This window comes from Capra hircus, chromosome 16 (genome assembly GCF_001704415.2).
Source record: "Capra hircus breed San Clemente chromosome 16, ASM170441v1, whole genome shotgun sequence".
NCBI lineage: Eukaryota > Metazoa > Chordata > Mammalia > Artiodactyla > Bovidae > Capra > Capra hircus.
Window position 1 is genome coordinate 70,073,666 of NC_030823.1, and position 17,335 is coordinate 70,091,000.

Here is a 17,335-nt window from a genome sequence, read left to right on the forward strand (position 1 = left end):
GACGGCAGCCCACCAGGCTCCCCCGTCCCTGGGATTCTCCAGGCAAGAAGACTGGAGTGGGTTGCCATTTCCTTCTCCAATGCAGGAAAGTGAAAAGTGAAAGTGAAGTCGCTCAGTCATGTCCAACTCTTCTCGATCCCATGGCCTGCAGCCTACCAGGCTCCTCCATCCATGGGACTTTTCCAGGCAAGAGTACTGGAGTGGGGTGCCATTGCCTTCTCCGTCTAGGGACTAGGAATAGCAGAAAAACAGACCAAGGGCACAGTGTGTCTGCTACAACAGGTTCTCAAAAAACACATTAAACTGATATGTGTGACCTATACAAGAGCACAACGTGCCTGCGTGCTTAGTCATGTCCGATTCTTCGAGACCCTTTGGACTGCAGCCTGCCAGGCTCCTCTGTCCATGGGATTTTCCAGGAAAGAATACTGGAGCAGATTGCCATTTTCTTTTTCAGGGGATCTCCCGACTGGGATTGAACCTGCATCTCCTGTGTCTCCTGCACTGCAGGCAGATTCTTTACCCCCCGAGCCACCGGGGAAGCCCTATTCCTTTCTCTCTCTGTCTCTCAAAGTCATCTCTACACATCCATACTGGACAGCTGAGGTTTTAAAAAACGCCTCCTATTCAGGGTGTCCCCAAAAAAGTCTTGGTAAAGTTTTAAGTCATTAAGGCTGGGGATAAGGGTGGTGGGCTGAATCTGCCTTCTGCAACCCCTATGGAGGCAGCTACACATGGTTTTATCACCAATTAAAAGTGTAGCCTAGATTAAGAGGCATTTTAAAGGACTAATTAGTCAACCCTCCCAAAAGTAAATTAAGAGCCCCTGTTGAAACAGCCAAAAGGAAACTAACACAGCTTTGTAGCAACAGTGCTTGGAGTATATTCAAATAGAAAAGCTTGGGCTGGAAATACTTGTTTAGAAAAAGAACTACATCACTCCACCCTCTTTTATCAAGTAATCCCAAGTCATCTTAAATGCGCAAGGTCTGATCAAGCAAGAGGTATTAAAACTTCTTTCAGCCTGAGCTAGATCATGTCCTTGGGAATAAACAAATTTTATTCAATGAACAAGTAGAAGGGATTCTTGATTACTACTATAGTTCTTTTGTGTAGACAGACTGCTTCTAGGTTAATGCAAAAGCTCAGGAAAGAACATCAGATCAGGTAAAAGGCTTTTTATTCAGAAGCAGCTCAAAGTCTGACAGGGACACAAGTAGGGATAATTATTAGCTCATTACCTTAGCTCACTGACCTTCAGCACCTATTTGAAGTACTAGTTTTCCAAGTGGGAATGTTACACCCACTAGACCCTCAGCAGTTTCTGACAGCCATATTTATCCCAATTACACTCAGTAGAGCTGTCAGGAGATGAGCAGAGACACAAAGAAGAAAATCATCTACTTTAGATCTCTTCTTCACAGGTTACAGGCTTTCAAATCAAGAGAGACAGCATTATCGGCAGGTACTGGTCATAAATAACACCTTCCCATAGTCCAACACTCCAAAATCAAACATCAAATATAACTAGAGTTCTTAAATATTCAGTTAATGCTATGCCATACTTTGTTTCAAAAACAGCATTTCTGTGGCCTTTTATTTATTTTTCTCCTTGGATAAAACCAGGAGAATCCATGCTTAATTGACCTATGTAGTTTTTGCAGTTACAGCTTAATTTATAAGAATCAAAGGAATTATAGAGTTATAATTAAGAATACATTTAAAAATGACAGAATATATGAATAAAGCCTACACAGTCCTTAGGGAAATGGATAAAATGAATCACGTTTCATGAGTGGAAGGGGACTCCCTTCTAAGGACATAGTACATAGAAAATACATGGAACTTGTTTCTATGAGGTTACAAAGGGCTAAAATAGAAAACAATGGTTCAGTTCAAACTTATTGATACATAACTGTTAAGAGATAGTCAAGGTATTTTGCACATTATTAACTGAGAGTCGCCTATATACTCTCTATGTTAAATATCTATAGAGAAAATCCCACGACTTTTTGGCTCAGGGCTCTACTAGACATTCACTGCTTTTTAGTACATGAAGAGAATCCGTAAGATCAAGTTAAGGCGAAGATTTAATTTTTAGGTTCTGGATTTTCAGTATAGGAACTACCTACACTTTTATAAAAATATCAATAAGAAATCAATACTTTGCTTAAAATTTGATAGCTTTTTTTTTTTTAAAGTAGCAGCCCCTTAAAAAACCAAAGACGTTAAATTCAAACCCCAGCTTCAGTGTATGACTACTGATTTTATAAACATCTTCCTCCAGGAAATGTCAAAAATCATAACGTGAAGTTGGGTTGGAAATGCAGTAGATTGCTTAGTAAAAATGTGAAAACCTCAGATCATATACGGCATATATATTTGGGGGGAGAAAAGACAAAGTTGCTAGTGTTCTAGTTTCGCCAACAAGTTGACATTTACCGCTGTTTTTAAAATAAAGACAATTTTAACTTAAGAGATTGTATTTTAACACTGAATCAATATAAATGTGCTTATCTAAAAATCACATTAAACCACGTACTTAAAAAATCCACAAAAACGTAGTGAAAAGGTTATATATTTTATATGAAACTGTATTAATGTGTTAGAGGCAGCAGAGACCTAGGGTCCCGTTCGGCAGTTGACCTTCACAGACGGGCCTCCTGCTGTGGCCTGTGGAGGCTTTCAGCTGTGCACAGGTCTCAGAGCAGGAAGAGATAAGGCTTGTTTTTTTTTTGCCTCTACAAACTGGGATGTCACTATTGTACAGAAGACGTGTCATTTAAAAGACTACTCACTCAAAATGTTACAGAGTGGCAAACTTCATGAAATTTAAACAAAGTGTTCACTCTGAGGAAGCTGCACATACACTATGGTAGCAGAACCAGACTAGGTAAACTTTTCCAAACGATTTTCACTAAAAATGAAACAATGGTAGCTTTCTTAAAACCAGAGTTAGAGTCCCTCTCGAATTTTTTTATCTTGTTTTAATGAGCCAAGCTTCAGGTAACTCACTCAGATGAGAATCTATAATTCTGTTGACTGTTCTGGACTACAGAAGTCATCTTGGGACTTTCTATGGAAATATGTACAGATTTTCCGCATGGAGCTGGGAGTAATGGTGACCTAGAAGAAGAAAGTTAAGATTTTAGAGATTTTCTACGATAAAGTTCAGCTATTATCTCAGCAGGTTATCATTATGGGTATTTTGAGTTAGGATGCCTGGAAATTTGCTTATGTAGCCAGATTTCAGTCTCAATTACTTGATGGCAATGTCTCTTTTGGTTGATTTGTACCAAATATAGAAAAATTGAAGGCAGCATGCGTGAAAGGAAAACAGATTTTTCATGTGAATGGAAAATATGTACCACTTAAGCCTCGTAATAGGAACCAAAGAGGTTACAATTACCATCCTCTTTGAAATAAATGAGTAAATAAGCCTTCCAAATTTACAAACAAGATAGGTATTTCAAATGGCGGATACTACCCTTTTCTGAAGTCTTTATCAACCTGTACATAAAGACAAAAAATGTTTTAAAGAAACTTTAGCTTCAAAAGATTGAAATTATAAAGCCAGAAATATCTTAGATAAGAAGACTTTTTTAAAATGCCCTTAAGATGTACACATTCATGAAAATAATTTTTTATTGAAATTGTTTTCCTGCTAACACATAGCTCAGACCAGCTCCCTTGAAAAAAATAGGAATTTTGGCTAGGGGCAAAGATTACCTACAGTGCGAATTTTGAGAGAAGACTCCTTACAGCCTTTTTTCCCCCTTTATACTCTATGGCAAGGCCTTGGAGTTTGTGTTTGAAGTAATCTTTAAAATATTTCTAGTTTATCTTTTCTAAAATTAGGGGATAGGCTTATTGACAGTAGGAAGGGGTTATGAACATTTGTTAAATTAGTACTGGCCTAAGGTTAAGTACTGCCCTTTATAAGGGCAGATCTTACCTGGATCAGGTTTCATTCTTCCACCTTCTCCCTAACACAGAAAGAGCTACGGGAGAAACTTCCTTAAACTGCCTCCATCCTTAACTTGCAACCTGAGTGGCAGAAGCTATCCATTCTCTTTGACTGGTGCCCGCAGCTCACCCAATGCTCACAGCTACTTCTGCCTCCATCATTATGAGTTACTTGCTTTTCAAGGTTCACAAAGCTATTTCTGAGCAATATCTGTTTTTGAGATTATCTAAATTTAATGAAAAGATGGGTAAAATTAAGATGAATGTTTAAAAAAAGGGAGATACAGGTGAGTTGCCAAAAATACCAGTGTGAGCAAGATGATCCTCAAAGACTGGAAAAAATCATGTAACTCTAGGATTCTGCACTTAAAACTGCTTTGTAAGTATCTTAATTTTGCTTTATTTTAAATAATCATAAGCTGTAATTACAAATTGAAAATCTATTTGTGGATGTTGGCAACTTGTCCATGAATTATAGCTTTCTCTATAAAAAGGGGAGGGAAATCTATAAAAAGAGGTTGCAGGAGCTGAGGGATGGTGAGGCAAATTTTTAAAAAGCAAGGGGTTGTGGGAGGGAATACTGTCAAACAAAGAAGGAAGTTATTTTTGAACTGATATCCTAGAGGATGAAGAAGGCTTTGAAGAACTGGGCAAAGGGGCTGGGGGGTGTGGACTTTGACAAAAGGGATTTTAATTGGAGCAAATAGGATTGCCAAAGGAAATACAGGACACATGCAGTTACATTTGAAATTCAAACAAATAACATTGCAGTATGAAAATTTTTAGTATAAATATGTCCCATGCAATATTTGTCCTATATTTTTATGTTAAACCTGGTGATCCTAGGAATAAAAAGATTTACTTAAAAAAAAAAAGCATTCTGACTTCTGAGAAGACATTTGTGCCTGCCCTGGCCAGGTTAGGAAATGCATTTTCTATTGCTGCCAACTTACCGGTCCTGGAGAGGTCTTTCCGCTCTGTCTCCTGGGATTGGGGGTCTGGGATGATGGACTTCGTGGAGATGAATTCTCCGCCTTCCGTTTGGCTGCCATGGCCAACAACCAGTTTTTATTCTCTGGGGAGCTATTCTCTTTGCCTACCACTTCAGAGCCTTCTCCACAAGATCCCAAAGGAAGAGGTAGCGTTCCACAGCCTTCTGAAGCATAAGGACTGGCAGGAGAAGGAGGCTCAGAGACACTCATACTAGCTCCTTCAATCTTGCTTGGTTTGGTAGGACCTAGCGAGTCTTTCCCAAGGTCTTCCTGGGTACCAGCAAGGCAGCACAGATCCAAATGAAGCTTTTCAACGGGGTCGTCAAGTTCAGTCACACAGCTGCAACTCTTTACACACTTTTGTTTCACATTCTCCAGACAACTGGAGTCTAGCCTCCTCTTTACTCTATTTCTAGACTCAGAGCAAGCCACTGCCTGGGATGATTTCAGGCTCACAGGTATGAGGGCTTTTCTGGGAGACGTTATCTTGGTTTCGGAAGCAGGTGGAGTGACGGGTGGTGATAAGGAAGCCGTTCGGGTCATCCAGTTTCTAATGGACATTTTGAAAGATGAGGGTGGCTTGGGAGAGACGGAGGACACAGAGCCTCTTCTGCTGATGGGAGACCGGGCCTTGGCAGGAGGGGTCTTAAGAGAGAAGGTGGGCGTATTTGAAGCGAGGGGCAGGTCCCCGGCGCAGCTCGGAGCACAGGCTGCCGACGACGGGGAGGAGGTGCACGGGCTGCTCTTTGCTCTGGGTGCTTTGGCCGGAGTGCTCTGGCTGCTGGGCACTGCCACTGAGAAACCAAAGAGGTCACAAAATCAGAGGTGAAAGCTACAGAATATCCCAGGGTTCTCATCAATGAAAATTATACCGATAGCTAACTTAATCATCCAGGGGCTGATTTTCCAGTGTGGATCACATAAATCATTCGATTCTTCCCAGACCCTTTTTAGCACTTTTCTTCCCATTTCCTGTCAGCCCCTAAGACACCCTGTTGTAAAACATATGCTTGTAAAAGTCTAGAAAATACAGGAAAAGAAAAATTTAAAAGCATCCAGGTGAACAATTTTTTATATTTATGCATATGATATCTCTTAAGGTTTTCTATACAAAAATGGGACCATGATGTACAAGATACTTAGTAACCTGCTTCTTAATGTATCATGAACATTTCCCACAGTAACACAGATCTGTACCATTTTTAACAGCTACAAAGTATTCTAAGGTAACAGTAAGACATCAGGGTTGTTAAGTAGTGCTGCTCTTAGTATTTCTGTGATGCTTCTAAGCAATGCTGGGCCAGAGAGGCACCACATGTCAGGAGAGCACAGGTCTCCAATCCAGCACAATCGCTTACTAGGTCACCTGGGTACAACCGTTCACCTCTTCGGCCTCAGTTTCCACATCTGTTAAATGGAGATAGCTTTGAATCTCCACAAAAAGTAATCCCATCAATTACTTGTTAAGGTTATCAGGCCTCATGTGCCTTCCTCCTTAATATACAATTTATGATTTTCCACAAGCAAAGAATGGCAAAGAACGTTTCCAAAATGTGATGCAAAACCAATCACACTGTGGGGAGCACTCCGCTCCACCTGTCCTGCCCCTTGTCTCTAGGCCAGGACCAGTACTTCAGGCAAACTCTCATAAAGCTCGTGTTTCTTCCTCCTGAGGACCCGACAGACATGATGTTTTCTCACCCTCCTGAGCTTTCCAGATTTCTGAAAAAGGGTTCCAGTCTTCAAATAACAAGGAAAAGGCATTTATTTCTCAGTTACCCAGTACTACAACTCTGATGTTTAATTCCGTTTAACTACTTCATTGTATTTATATGCAAATAAATACAAGTCCTAACTCTGGTCAGTTAGTTTTCCTGTACATTTTACCTTCTGCTTTTCCCTACTCAAACAGCCTAGCCTTGAGACAGAGAAGTTCTACAAACTGACTTTTGTCTAAACTTTTCTCATCAATGGTATGTTTAGAGACAAAGTGATACTGCTTCTTCAACAAAGATCATCCCTGGAAAGCCCCATGTCATTGTAACAAGCTATAGAAGGGGAGTTAATGATTAGGACCAGTACACGCAGCGTTTGGTGATGGCTCTCACACTCATGTTCTAGAGCCTGAGCACTGTTACTACTTCCAGAGAAAACTCCTCACTGCAGGTCCATAGTCAATGCACAGCCCCTACAGTTATCAGTTCCATTAAATTGAGCTGAAGAGTATGTTTAGGGCAGAAGTCCTAAAATACCATGGGTCTTACAACATGCAGATTCTAAGGCAGGATTCAGGGAGGAAGGAAAAGTTGGGCCAGGGACAAACCAAATACATGTTTCTGACACTTCAGTGGCAGAAATCTGAAGTGTCTACTAAAGGCCAATGGAAAATCTGATATGTGAAAAGCTGTATCCTCTTCAGGATGTTATCGTCCGATTTTCTTCTTTTTCTTTCCTTCCTCCTCTGAACAGCTACAGGGGGGAATAAGGTAACAAGTAAAAGGTGCTCTTTTCAACCATCTCATTTCACTCATGCTGCTGTGTATTCCACTATTTTCTATGTACCTATTCGCATTCACAAAAGTATATGTATATCACACTTAAAAAAAGATCACACACACACACATTCTGCAATTTTCTCTCCTCTGAACATCCTATCTTCTCCTCTTTACACCTCTTCATAGAAGTACACTTAGATGCAATACAATCTTTTTAACAGCTGTATATGAGTCACTACATTGACCTTTAGACTTAAAACACAGATGCCTTTAGTACTTCATCTCCTAAGTAAGTGTAGTCGCTCAACCATGTCTGACTCTTTGCGACCCCATGGACTATAGCCCACCAGGCTCCTCTGTCCATGGGATTCTCCAGGCAAGAATACTGGAGTGGGTTGCCATTTCCTTCTCCAGGGGATCTTCCCGACCCAGGGATCGAACCTGGGTCTTCCACATCACAGGCAGATGCTTTACCCTCTGAGCCACCAGGGAAGCCCTCATCTCCTAAGTGCATCCCCAACTCCTATGGACCCTAAGTGCTGCATGGTATCTGATGACATGGTGGCACAGACTGGGCCACTGCCCTAAAAGCTTCATGGAAGTAGGTCCCTTTGAGGAATTACAGAGTTTACTAATCACCAGTCCATTTGGAGCTTCTTTTTTTAATTTGCCACCTGGACTCAGCCTACCTTTGCAGTCTGGTCACGGGCTCTGCCCGCTGAGGATCCTGTTACAGGAGACGACGCACAGCTTCCTGAACAAGCTGTGTGCACTGTCACATCTCGCTGCTCACGTGGTTTTCTCGCCAAGCCTACCCCTTCTTTTCCAGGCAAAAACGCTCATGTTTCCAGGCTCTGGTGACAGTGTTATTAACTCCTTTGTGAAGATTTCACAAACTTTTTTCCTCTTCTCCCACAGGAAGCAAGTTCTCAAAGCCTTTTGTCTATGTAGCTGGGTGAAATGGTTACAATATACTATAGTTTTTGTAGCTGCCTCCTGGATTAGACTAGGAGCATCCAGAGGGCAAGTGATAATGATTTACTCATTTTTAGGTCTAGTGCCACTATAGTTCCTAGCAAGGAATTATTAAACAATGCTTGTTAAATTTCATTACTGCTGACAGGGATGAGGGTCAAGTTCCAACCATCAAAGAACAGATTCTGTAAGTACTGTGTTTGACTTATAAGTCTACAGCAAGCACTTGAGATAGAACAGCTAACATTTCCCTCTTTTTAAGATAATCACCTTTTCACTCAGTGATACCTAGACCAGAGGTTCTCAGTCTGGCTGCATATTGGACTCATTTGGAGCTTTATAATACAGGTACTTGGTCTCTACTCTAGGCCTACCTAACAATTTCTGGAGGCATACAAATGGTTTAAAAGCTCCACAAGTGCTTCCGATGCACAGACAGGATAGAGAACCCCTTGGCCTGACAGTGCTGAGATCTCTGGCTGAAACAATGAAAGAATAGTAAGTAATGGAGCAGGTGCTGACTGGGAAAAGTAGGACAGAAGGGAATGGGGCTGTGTGTTGTGATTTAAAGCTTGCCAGTTAATCAGTTAAAAAGGGCCAAAAGAGAAGACAGGTAATCCAGGACAGCCGTGAAGGGTTGGGGTGGCAATTAGAAGCTCGGGCAAGCAGAGGAACATAATTTTCAAAATGGCAGTGTGATTAGCAACAGCCAATCTGTCGCTGGGAATTGGCTTAAAGGGCTGACTGGCCAGTGCACCAGCCTTTGGTCCCTGTGTCAAGTTGCTGCTCTCTTGCTCTTCAGAGTTAACTTTAGCATTACCCAGAAAAAGAAATCTAGGTCTAATTCCTGGACCAGTCTTCACCTAAACTCTTGTGCTGGGTTCTAAAGGAGGCAGTACTCCAGGCATGAGCTTTAGAATCAGACTGCAAGGGTCTGAACTGGTTCTACTATAACTTCACAGCTGTGTGACTTTAAGCAAATCTAAGTTCCTTGAGCTTCAGGTTTGGTTGTTTGGGGAATTACTAATAAATGAGATAATACAAATAGGTCTTTAGAACCAACTATGCTAATTCTTAATAATGGCTAAATGTTATTAATATGGTATAAATTTGGTCAACATATGGAACTTTTTTGTGACTTAGTTTCCAAAACTAAGAATAGTTAATACCTAGAAATACCTAGTTAAAAGACAACATATTTTTCCTCAAAAATGTTTATAGTCATTAACACAGAGATTTCACCTCTGGGAATCTATTTTAATGGGAAATGAAGACCCTAAATTTAGAAAAAACCATTCCCCCCACACCCCCCCACAAAACATTGGAAATAAAACGTTTAACTACAAGAGAAGAACTAGGTAAACTATGGAACATTTAAAAGTTTTGCTAAAAAGATAACAAAGAAAGTGTTTAGAATATCATGTTTAGTGAAAAAATCTTCAAGAAATCCAAATGTATACATAGCATGACTCTGTTAATAAAAAAATCTCTCTGGATAAAGGGGTAAAATCTAAAATTGAGCAAAATGTTAACTAAAATTGTGTATGAGTGTTGGGGAGGCTGATGACTTTTTCCTTATATAATTCTTTTATTTTTTTCAAAATTAGGAAGCAAAATTAAAGACAAGGCAGCAGAAAGACATCCTATGTTCATGAATCAGAAGAAAATACTATTAAGACGGCAATATTCCCAAAACTGATCTATAGATTCAATGCAATCCCTAACAGAATTCCAGCTGATTATTTCTGCAGAAATTGGCAAGCTGGTCCTAAAGTTTGTATAGAAATATGAGACCAAGAATAGTCCAAACAATCTTAAAATTTAAAAGACAATTGGAGGGCTCAGACTTTCTGATTTTTAAAACCTACCGCCAGGGACACGAATCGAGACAATGTGGTGAAAGCATAAGGACGACTTACAGATCAATGGAGCTGAGCCTCCAGAAATGAACCCTGACTCTTACTGTCAGTTAATTTTTGACAAGAGCGCTGAAAAAATGCAATGGGGTAAAGAATAGTCTCTTTGAAAAATAATACTGAGAATGTGGGCTATCCACATGCAAAAGAATTTGGACCCTTACCTATCTCATACTATACACAAAAATAAACGCAAAATCAACAGTAGCCCCAAAACGACAACATTCCTACAAGAAAATACAGACATAAATCTGTGAGTTTGGATTAGGCAATGCTTTCTTAGATACAACATTAAAAGCACAAATTACAAAAGGAAAAAAACAGATAAACAGGTCTTCATCAAAATTAGAACATTTTGTGTGTCAAAGGACATCATCAAGAAAATGAAAAAACAACCTACAGAATAATAGAAAATATTTATGAATCATTATATGACAAGGGAGATATATCCAGAATATATAAAACTCAACAATATAAACAATAGACAAATTACCCAATTAAAATATGGGCAAAGGATTTATTTGCATAGGCACTTTTCTGAAGAAAATTTACAGATCACCAATAGGCACATGAAAAGATATTAAACATCATAAACCATCATGAAAATATCAGTACAAATCAAAACCACAGTGGGATACCACTGCACACTCAGTAAGATGGCTATAATTTAAAAAAATAAATAATAACAAGTGTTGGCAAGGTTATGGAGACACTGGAACCCTTATTTTGGGTCTTGAAAATAGACTAGAATTAGATTATGTTGACTGCCCAACTCTGAATATACTGAAGAACACTGGACTGTATAAACAGGTGAATTTGTGGTATGCGAATATATCTTGACTTTTTTTTTAAGTCTCAAGGGGGAAAAAAAAGTATAGGAAATAAAAAGAAACAACTATTTACCACATAGCTAAATTCTGAATAGAAAATACAATGATAGTAATAATAATAACTGTTGATCTAACCAAAATTATGACCCTATGTTGGGAAGCTAGGGGAATGTTGAGTGTGCAGAGGTTTGGTAATCATGGGGACATAGGAAAGAGCTAAGTGCTCATCTCACAGAGTAAGATGTCAATAGATAATGCTAAAGCAACAACAAAAAATCCCCTAAGAGATAGAAATGCACAAATATTACTTAGAGATACAGGAATAAGTATCAAAATATTAGTTAAAAGATTTGAAGTTGTCTCCCTGGGAAAAGGGAACTATGGTAGGGTATCTAGAGAATGCTATTTACCTTATTTAGCCCTGTAGAGTTAGTTGACTTGTTAAAGTATCAACACTTAAAAAAAAATTTTTTTTTAAATAAAGCAGAAACCCAAATTAAACACTTTATAGAAGTAGACTTAGATAGAAAGACTCCTCTGGAGTTTAGTCACGCTTGAGGTATCTTGTAAGAGACTAAACAAGTCAGTAGAAAAATGAGCATATATTCTCACCCTCAAATCCTCATTACCTCAGGCCTTGATGGCTGACAGAAGTTTGAAGCTTGAATTTCAAACTTATGACTATCTACTGATATCCCCTTTGACTGGCTCAGTGCTTAGAGTTTTGTTCTCGATTCCCTATCACTCTCTTTAACTCTACCCGTCAGTTCAGTTATTACAAAACCCACATTCATAATCTTTTCAATATCCTGGTTTCTCATTTTCTTGACCACCTTCTTCTACAATAACCTTGTCCTTTCACTCACTTATTCCTTGGCCTTATTACCAGTGCCTCCATTATTACTAAAATCCTCCACTATCTCAATTTCAACCACCACCTCTTTTCCCAGTTCTCTTCAGCACTCCAGTGCCATCAGCTCTTCATGCCCAGGGGCCCCTCAGTTCACTGACCCTTCCACTTCTACCCTCAGCCCAATTATATCCACACTTCCTTCCTCACCCAGTTTAACTCTGACAGTATATCTATCCTCAACTCCCTTGGCCTTCCACTCACTTCATCATACTTGTGGATTTAAACCACATTCCTGATTAAAACCAACTTTTCCACCTACAGTCTGCCTGTACCTGTGCAGCAGAAACACAACCATACCGACCGCTCATTTTCAGCGAAGGAGTGCTAGCCTCAGGTAGATTCTTCACTCAACAATTGTATTTCCCTGGTCCATTTGCTCTTCTATTCTCTATGTGACTGTTTCAGACTTTCTTTTCTCTCCTCAAATCTCTATCACCTCTTCCTCTAATCCTTATTCTCAGTTGATGATCCTGATTCCAATGTCACCAAGAAAACAAAAACTTCCACAAGTTCTGACCCTCCCACTTATCCATCTACCTTCACCATGCCTGTATTTCTGCCTTCTCATCACTATGGATGAACAATCCACACCCCGTATATTCGAGATCATCCCCTCACTCAAGGAAACTGCTCCAGCAAATTTCCCTGCGTCAGTTTTCTCCTGGACTAGAGGATCCTTCTAATCAGATACAAAATGCTATATTCTCACTAAAAACAAACTTCAGCATTGCTTCGTCCTCTAACTACCATTTCATTTTCCTCCTTTGCTTTCTAGCAAGATTCCTTGAAAGAGCCTCCTCTCTTCCCATCCTCCTGAACAACACTAACCAGGCCACTGACACGCCACCAAAAACTGCCCTCAGCAAGGTTGCTAAATAACCCCTGCACTGCCAAATCCAAAGGTCAGTTTTTAGCCCTCATCTTACTTGGCATGCCAAACACATTCAACCAAATTCATCCCTCTTCCCTTTACTTACTTTATACAATATTCTGTTTTTTTTCCTTACTTCTCTGGTTGTACTTGCTGCTTCACCTCCCCCAACTTATGTTAGGATGTTCCAAGGCTCAGACCCCAGACTTATTCTCTTTTCCATATATAGCTACCTTTTACCTATATGATAATAAATCCCAAATTTACAACTCTAGCCCTGAACTGCAGAATCAAATACCTAACCGCCTCTTTGACATCTCCATTTAGATATTTAATAATCATATCAAACAACATATCCAGTTGTTCCCTCCCTCAAACTGCTCTTCCTGCAGTGATTGCTATAGAGGTTAATGGTTACTCCATCCTAGCTTCTCAAACCAAGAACTCTGATGTTATCCTTGATAACTCTCCCTCAAATCCCACATCTGATCCCACAGAACCTTCTGTTGAACCCATCATGTCAATATATCTGGAATTTGAATACTTTTAAAAATTGTATCGTCTCCTACCTCTTTGGTCCAAGTCACCACCATTGTTTCCTAGGTTACTTCAGTAAGTTTTTAAATTAACTTCCAGTTTTACCCTGATCCCCTTACAATTTATTTTCAACGGAGAATTTAGAATGACCAAGAAAAGTCAGATCGTATACTTCTCTATTCAAAGCCCTCCAACAGTTTTTTGTCTATCAAAATAAAAGCAAGAACCTTATTTTCCACTACTATTTCCTGTCCTCTCTTCTGCCTGCTTTAGCCACAGGGATTACAGCTACATCAGCCTCTTTGAGGAACACAAAACATGCCAGGTCTGCTCCTGCTTCAGGGGGTTTGCATTTGCTGTTTCATCTGCCAGAAACATTCTCAAAAACACCCCCATGACTTACTACTTCACTTCCTGTTCTCAAGCACCTCTTTTCATTGAGGTTTCTGTAGGCACCCAATTTAAAATTTTAACAGCATGCTGTTATTCTCCCATTCCTTCTTTCCTTTTTCTCTAATCCACGTATTACTACCTAACAAGCAAATTTTATTTCTTTAACTTGTTTACTGACTCAAACTAATATGTAAGCTTCATTTCTGATTCTTGATTCTTTTGATTACTACAGAATCCACAGCAAATCAGAATAGTGCTTAGCACACAGTAGATATTCAACAAATATTTAAAGAAATAGATCTACCGGTGTATTCCAATGCCTTGTATAGATAATACAGTGTTCAGAAAATATATATTAAAGAAAATGTCAGTAAGATGGTGCTTTCCTTCAAAATCATACTAAAATAAGATCAAATCTAGCTCATCCTTCCGTACTGCAGAACTAAATCAATAAAAACATAAAAAACCTTAGAAAAATGCATGGGATCCTTACCAAAGTCGGCTTTTGCCTCTCTCTTCTTCTGAGAGGCCCATCCCACTATGGAGAGTTTATCTCCTCCTGATTTCTCCTCTAAATCTCTGTTCAAGCGCCAGACTTTCAGAGTATTGTCATCAGAGCAAGTAGCAATCTACAGAGAACCAGAAAGGGAGTTAGTAACTTTCAATCAAAGATTCACAACAAAGTAGAAAGCAGACATGTCTTTAAGGGCTCATGACTAGAGAATTATTCTGTCTGATATAGAAAATGCTACCTAAAAGGTCAGATACTTTCATTCCTTGCTTTCAGAAATCATTCCAGATTTCCAAAGAAGTGGATCCTTTAGTTTCTTCTTTATATACACTCTGTGGTTATGACTTTTGTAACCAGTGATTTCTCAGCTAACCTAAAGCTCTACTATAAAACCAGGTTCATTTCATCTTATTTTCAAGAAGTTGGGCAAATCATTATCACCTTCTGTATAACTACAAAACACACATAATTAAGACATTGCTTTTCTCTTACGTGATCGATCAGTGTTATGTCACTGACATTCAATTCACGTGACTTTCTTCAGAATTCTTCAAGTTCTGGCTTATTCCAAGTAATGGGATCACTCCCAAGATCTGACTTATTAGCCCATGACTCTAGTATGCTGTGACAAGTAGACTGAAACCATTTCCTAAGATTCTTTTTCAGATAGGTAAAGGAGCAATCTGGGAAAACAACAAGTTCACTAGCCTGAAAGAAGTTAAAAATAACCTTTGCCCCTTTAAAAATATCTGACCGTTCCTGATCTTGGTCCCAAGCCTTTTATGGCAGAGAAAGTCCGGCTTGAAGAGCTTGTGGCAAATGGCCACTGGTACCAGAGCTGTTCCCTAGCATTTGTTTATATAATTTCTCTATTTCAGTAACTGAAGAGAGAGAAAAAAAGAACACACGTTCTCTTAAGTCTTGGCCCCCAAGAGGCTGGCAGCTTTTTCCTTTCCTTACTGGGAGGCCAAAAGAAGACACACATATTTAACCGCTCAAAGAGATGCCTGGGATTCCCAGTTGTTCTATAGTCTATTATCTAGTTGTTACTTACAGAGCAACTATTAAGTCTGAGTGTCCTAAAATTAACATTATCTTATTTAATTCTCATTATATAAAAGCCTGACACTCAAATAACCTCATCTACAAAACAAGAATAGAGTTATTTGCCCAAGGTCACCACAATTCAGTGGCAGAGCTAGAATTTATCTATTTTTCAAACTTTAAACTTTTTATCTTGTATTGGGGTATGGCCGATTAACAATGTTGTGACAGTTTCAGGTGAACAGTGAAAGGACTCAGTCATATGTATACATGCATCCATTCTCCCCCAAACTCCCTTCCCAACCAGCCTGGCACATAACAATGAACAGAGTTCCATGTGCTATACAGTAGGTCCTTGCTGGTTATCCATTTTGAATATAGCAGTTTGCACGTGACCTTCCCTAACTGCCTAACTATCCCGTTCTCCCAGCTCAGAGCTAGAATTTAAATCCAAGTTTTTTCAAAGTCTAAAGCTTTTATCTTTAAAGTGGGTATTTTATATTCCTAATTCTAGGGTAGGGACAAAATTATTTTAAAGACCCTTTTGAAAAGGTGGTTGTTAAATGAATATGGGAAAACAGCCCTGCTCCTACTTCCTTTGAGTCTTTCCTGTGCATAGAGATAAGGACAATATACAATGGATGGAGAAAAATGACATGATTAACTGAGTAATTTGAAGAAAATTCATCTTCAAGTTCTCTGAAGATATAAAATTCCTCATTAAAAGCAGATATTTCACTGGAAATCACATGGAAACTTAGAGGGAAAATGTCACTGGGATGTAATTATTGGTGATTAAAGCAATGATTAAAAAAAAAAAGTCTATCATGAGCTCATCACAGAAATGGCTATACAGGGATACAGAAATAAAAGCAAATCCATAGTAGTACTTGAAAGCCAGCAGGGATGTCCTGAGTAGATAAGACCATGAGAAGATTCTAAAAGATAGAAAAACAGATAGGCACAATAGGCAACAAACCTTTAACACATAATAGACGAAATGGAGCTCTCCACAGAAGGAACATCTCCGGTAAATCCAAAATAAGCCAGAGACCAAAGGTGGGGGGCTGGGAGAGTGAGTGGAACTGGGGCCACTATTATATGAAACCCCTATATATATGTAGAATTTATTGTTTCCGGGATTTCTGCCTTTCAGGTTTTAAAAATTTGTTTAAAGTATCACTATTAAAAAATTATTTTAAAAGTATATTTTCTTCTTTTCAGAGTGTCTATAACAGTTTAGAGTTACTTCTTCCATAGTTTAGTCACAGATAGCCAAACATTTTAAGACTTCACAGTAAGCATTTTTCAGGCATGTGCGAACCCAAACTGGTCTGTGAAGAACAGTCAAGATGTTACTTTTAACACACATTAATAATATATACAAAGTCAGAAACACTAGTTTTCTTCACTTTAGACTTTCTTTTCACCTTAATTTTTAGATGAAATTTTACTAACGTTAAAAACTTAAATGCTATGTTTAGGAAAGGAATGACTCTAGAGAACCAAGAAATACACTTAGCAGGAAAAAACAGAATGTGTGATTAATGATGATATAGATCCTGGATGGCTTCTAGATCTTTCAGTGTTTATTTAAACATAAAAGTCTGTGTTGGGAAAATCTACAAATCTGTGATCTTTTAAACCAGCTACAGAGATTCGCTTACAAACCTTTGTGAAGTCTGATGGACACCAGCACACAGATGTGACCTCTTGAGAATGACCCAGGAGCACGGTGGGAGGATGCCAGGGCATGGAGACCTATCACACCATCAAAAACAAACAAGTCAGCAGGGCAGTGTTAGGTCTCCAGACCGCGACTTCAAATTTATCCATACTTGTTCCTTAAGACAGCTGTAGAGTTGTTACCAAAAATCCCTAGACATGCCTAG

The 17,335-nt window shown here is 39.1% G+C and overlaps 1 protein-coding gene across 1 annotated transcript in view; it reads right to left on the reverse strand.

Moving 5' to 3' along the window:
- The window catches only part of DTL (denticleless E3 ubiquitin protein ligase homolog), a 51,418-nt gene continuing 35,246 nt past the window's right edge, over window positions 1,164–17,335 (reverse strand). The window contains exons 12-15 of the mRNA XM_005691016.3: window positions 17,115–17,204; window positions 14,382–14,517; window positions 4,920–5,752; window positions 1,164–3,126 (exon numbers count right to left, since the gene is read on the reverse strand). Coding sequence (XP_005691073.1) covers window positions 3,028–3,126; window positions 4,920–5,752; window positions 14,382–14,517; window positions 17,115–17,204 — 1,158 coding nt within the window. The 3' untranslated portion in view covers window positions 1,164–3,027. The remainder of the gene's footprint in view (window positions 3,127–4,919; window positions 5,753–14,381; window positions 14,518–17,114; window positions 17,205–17,335) is intronic.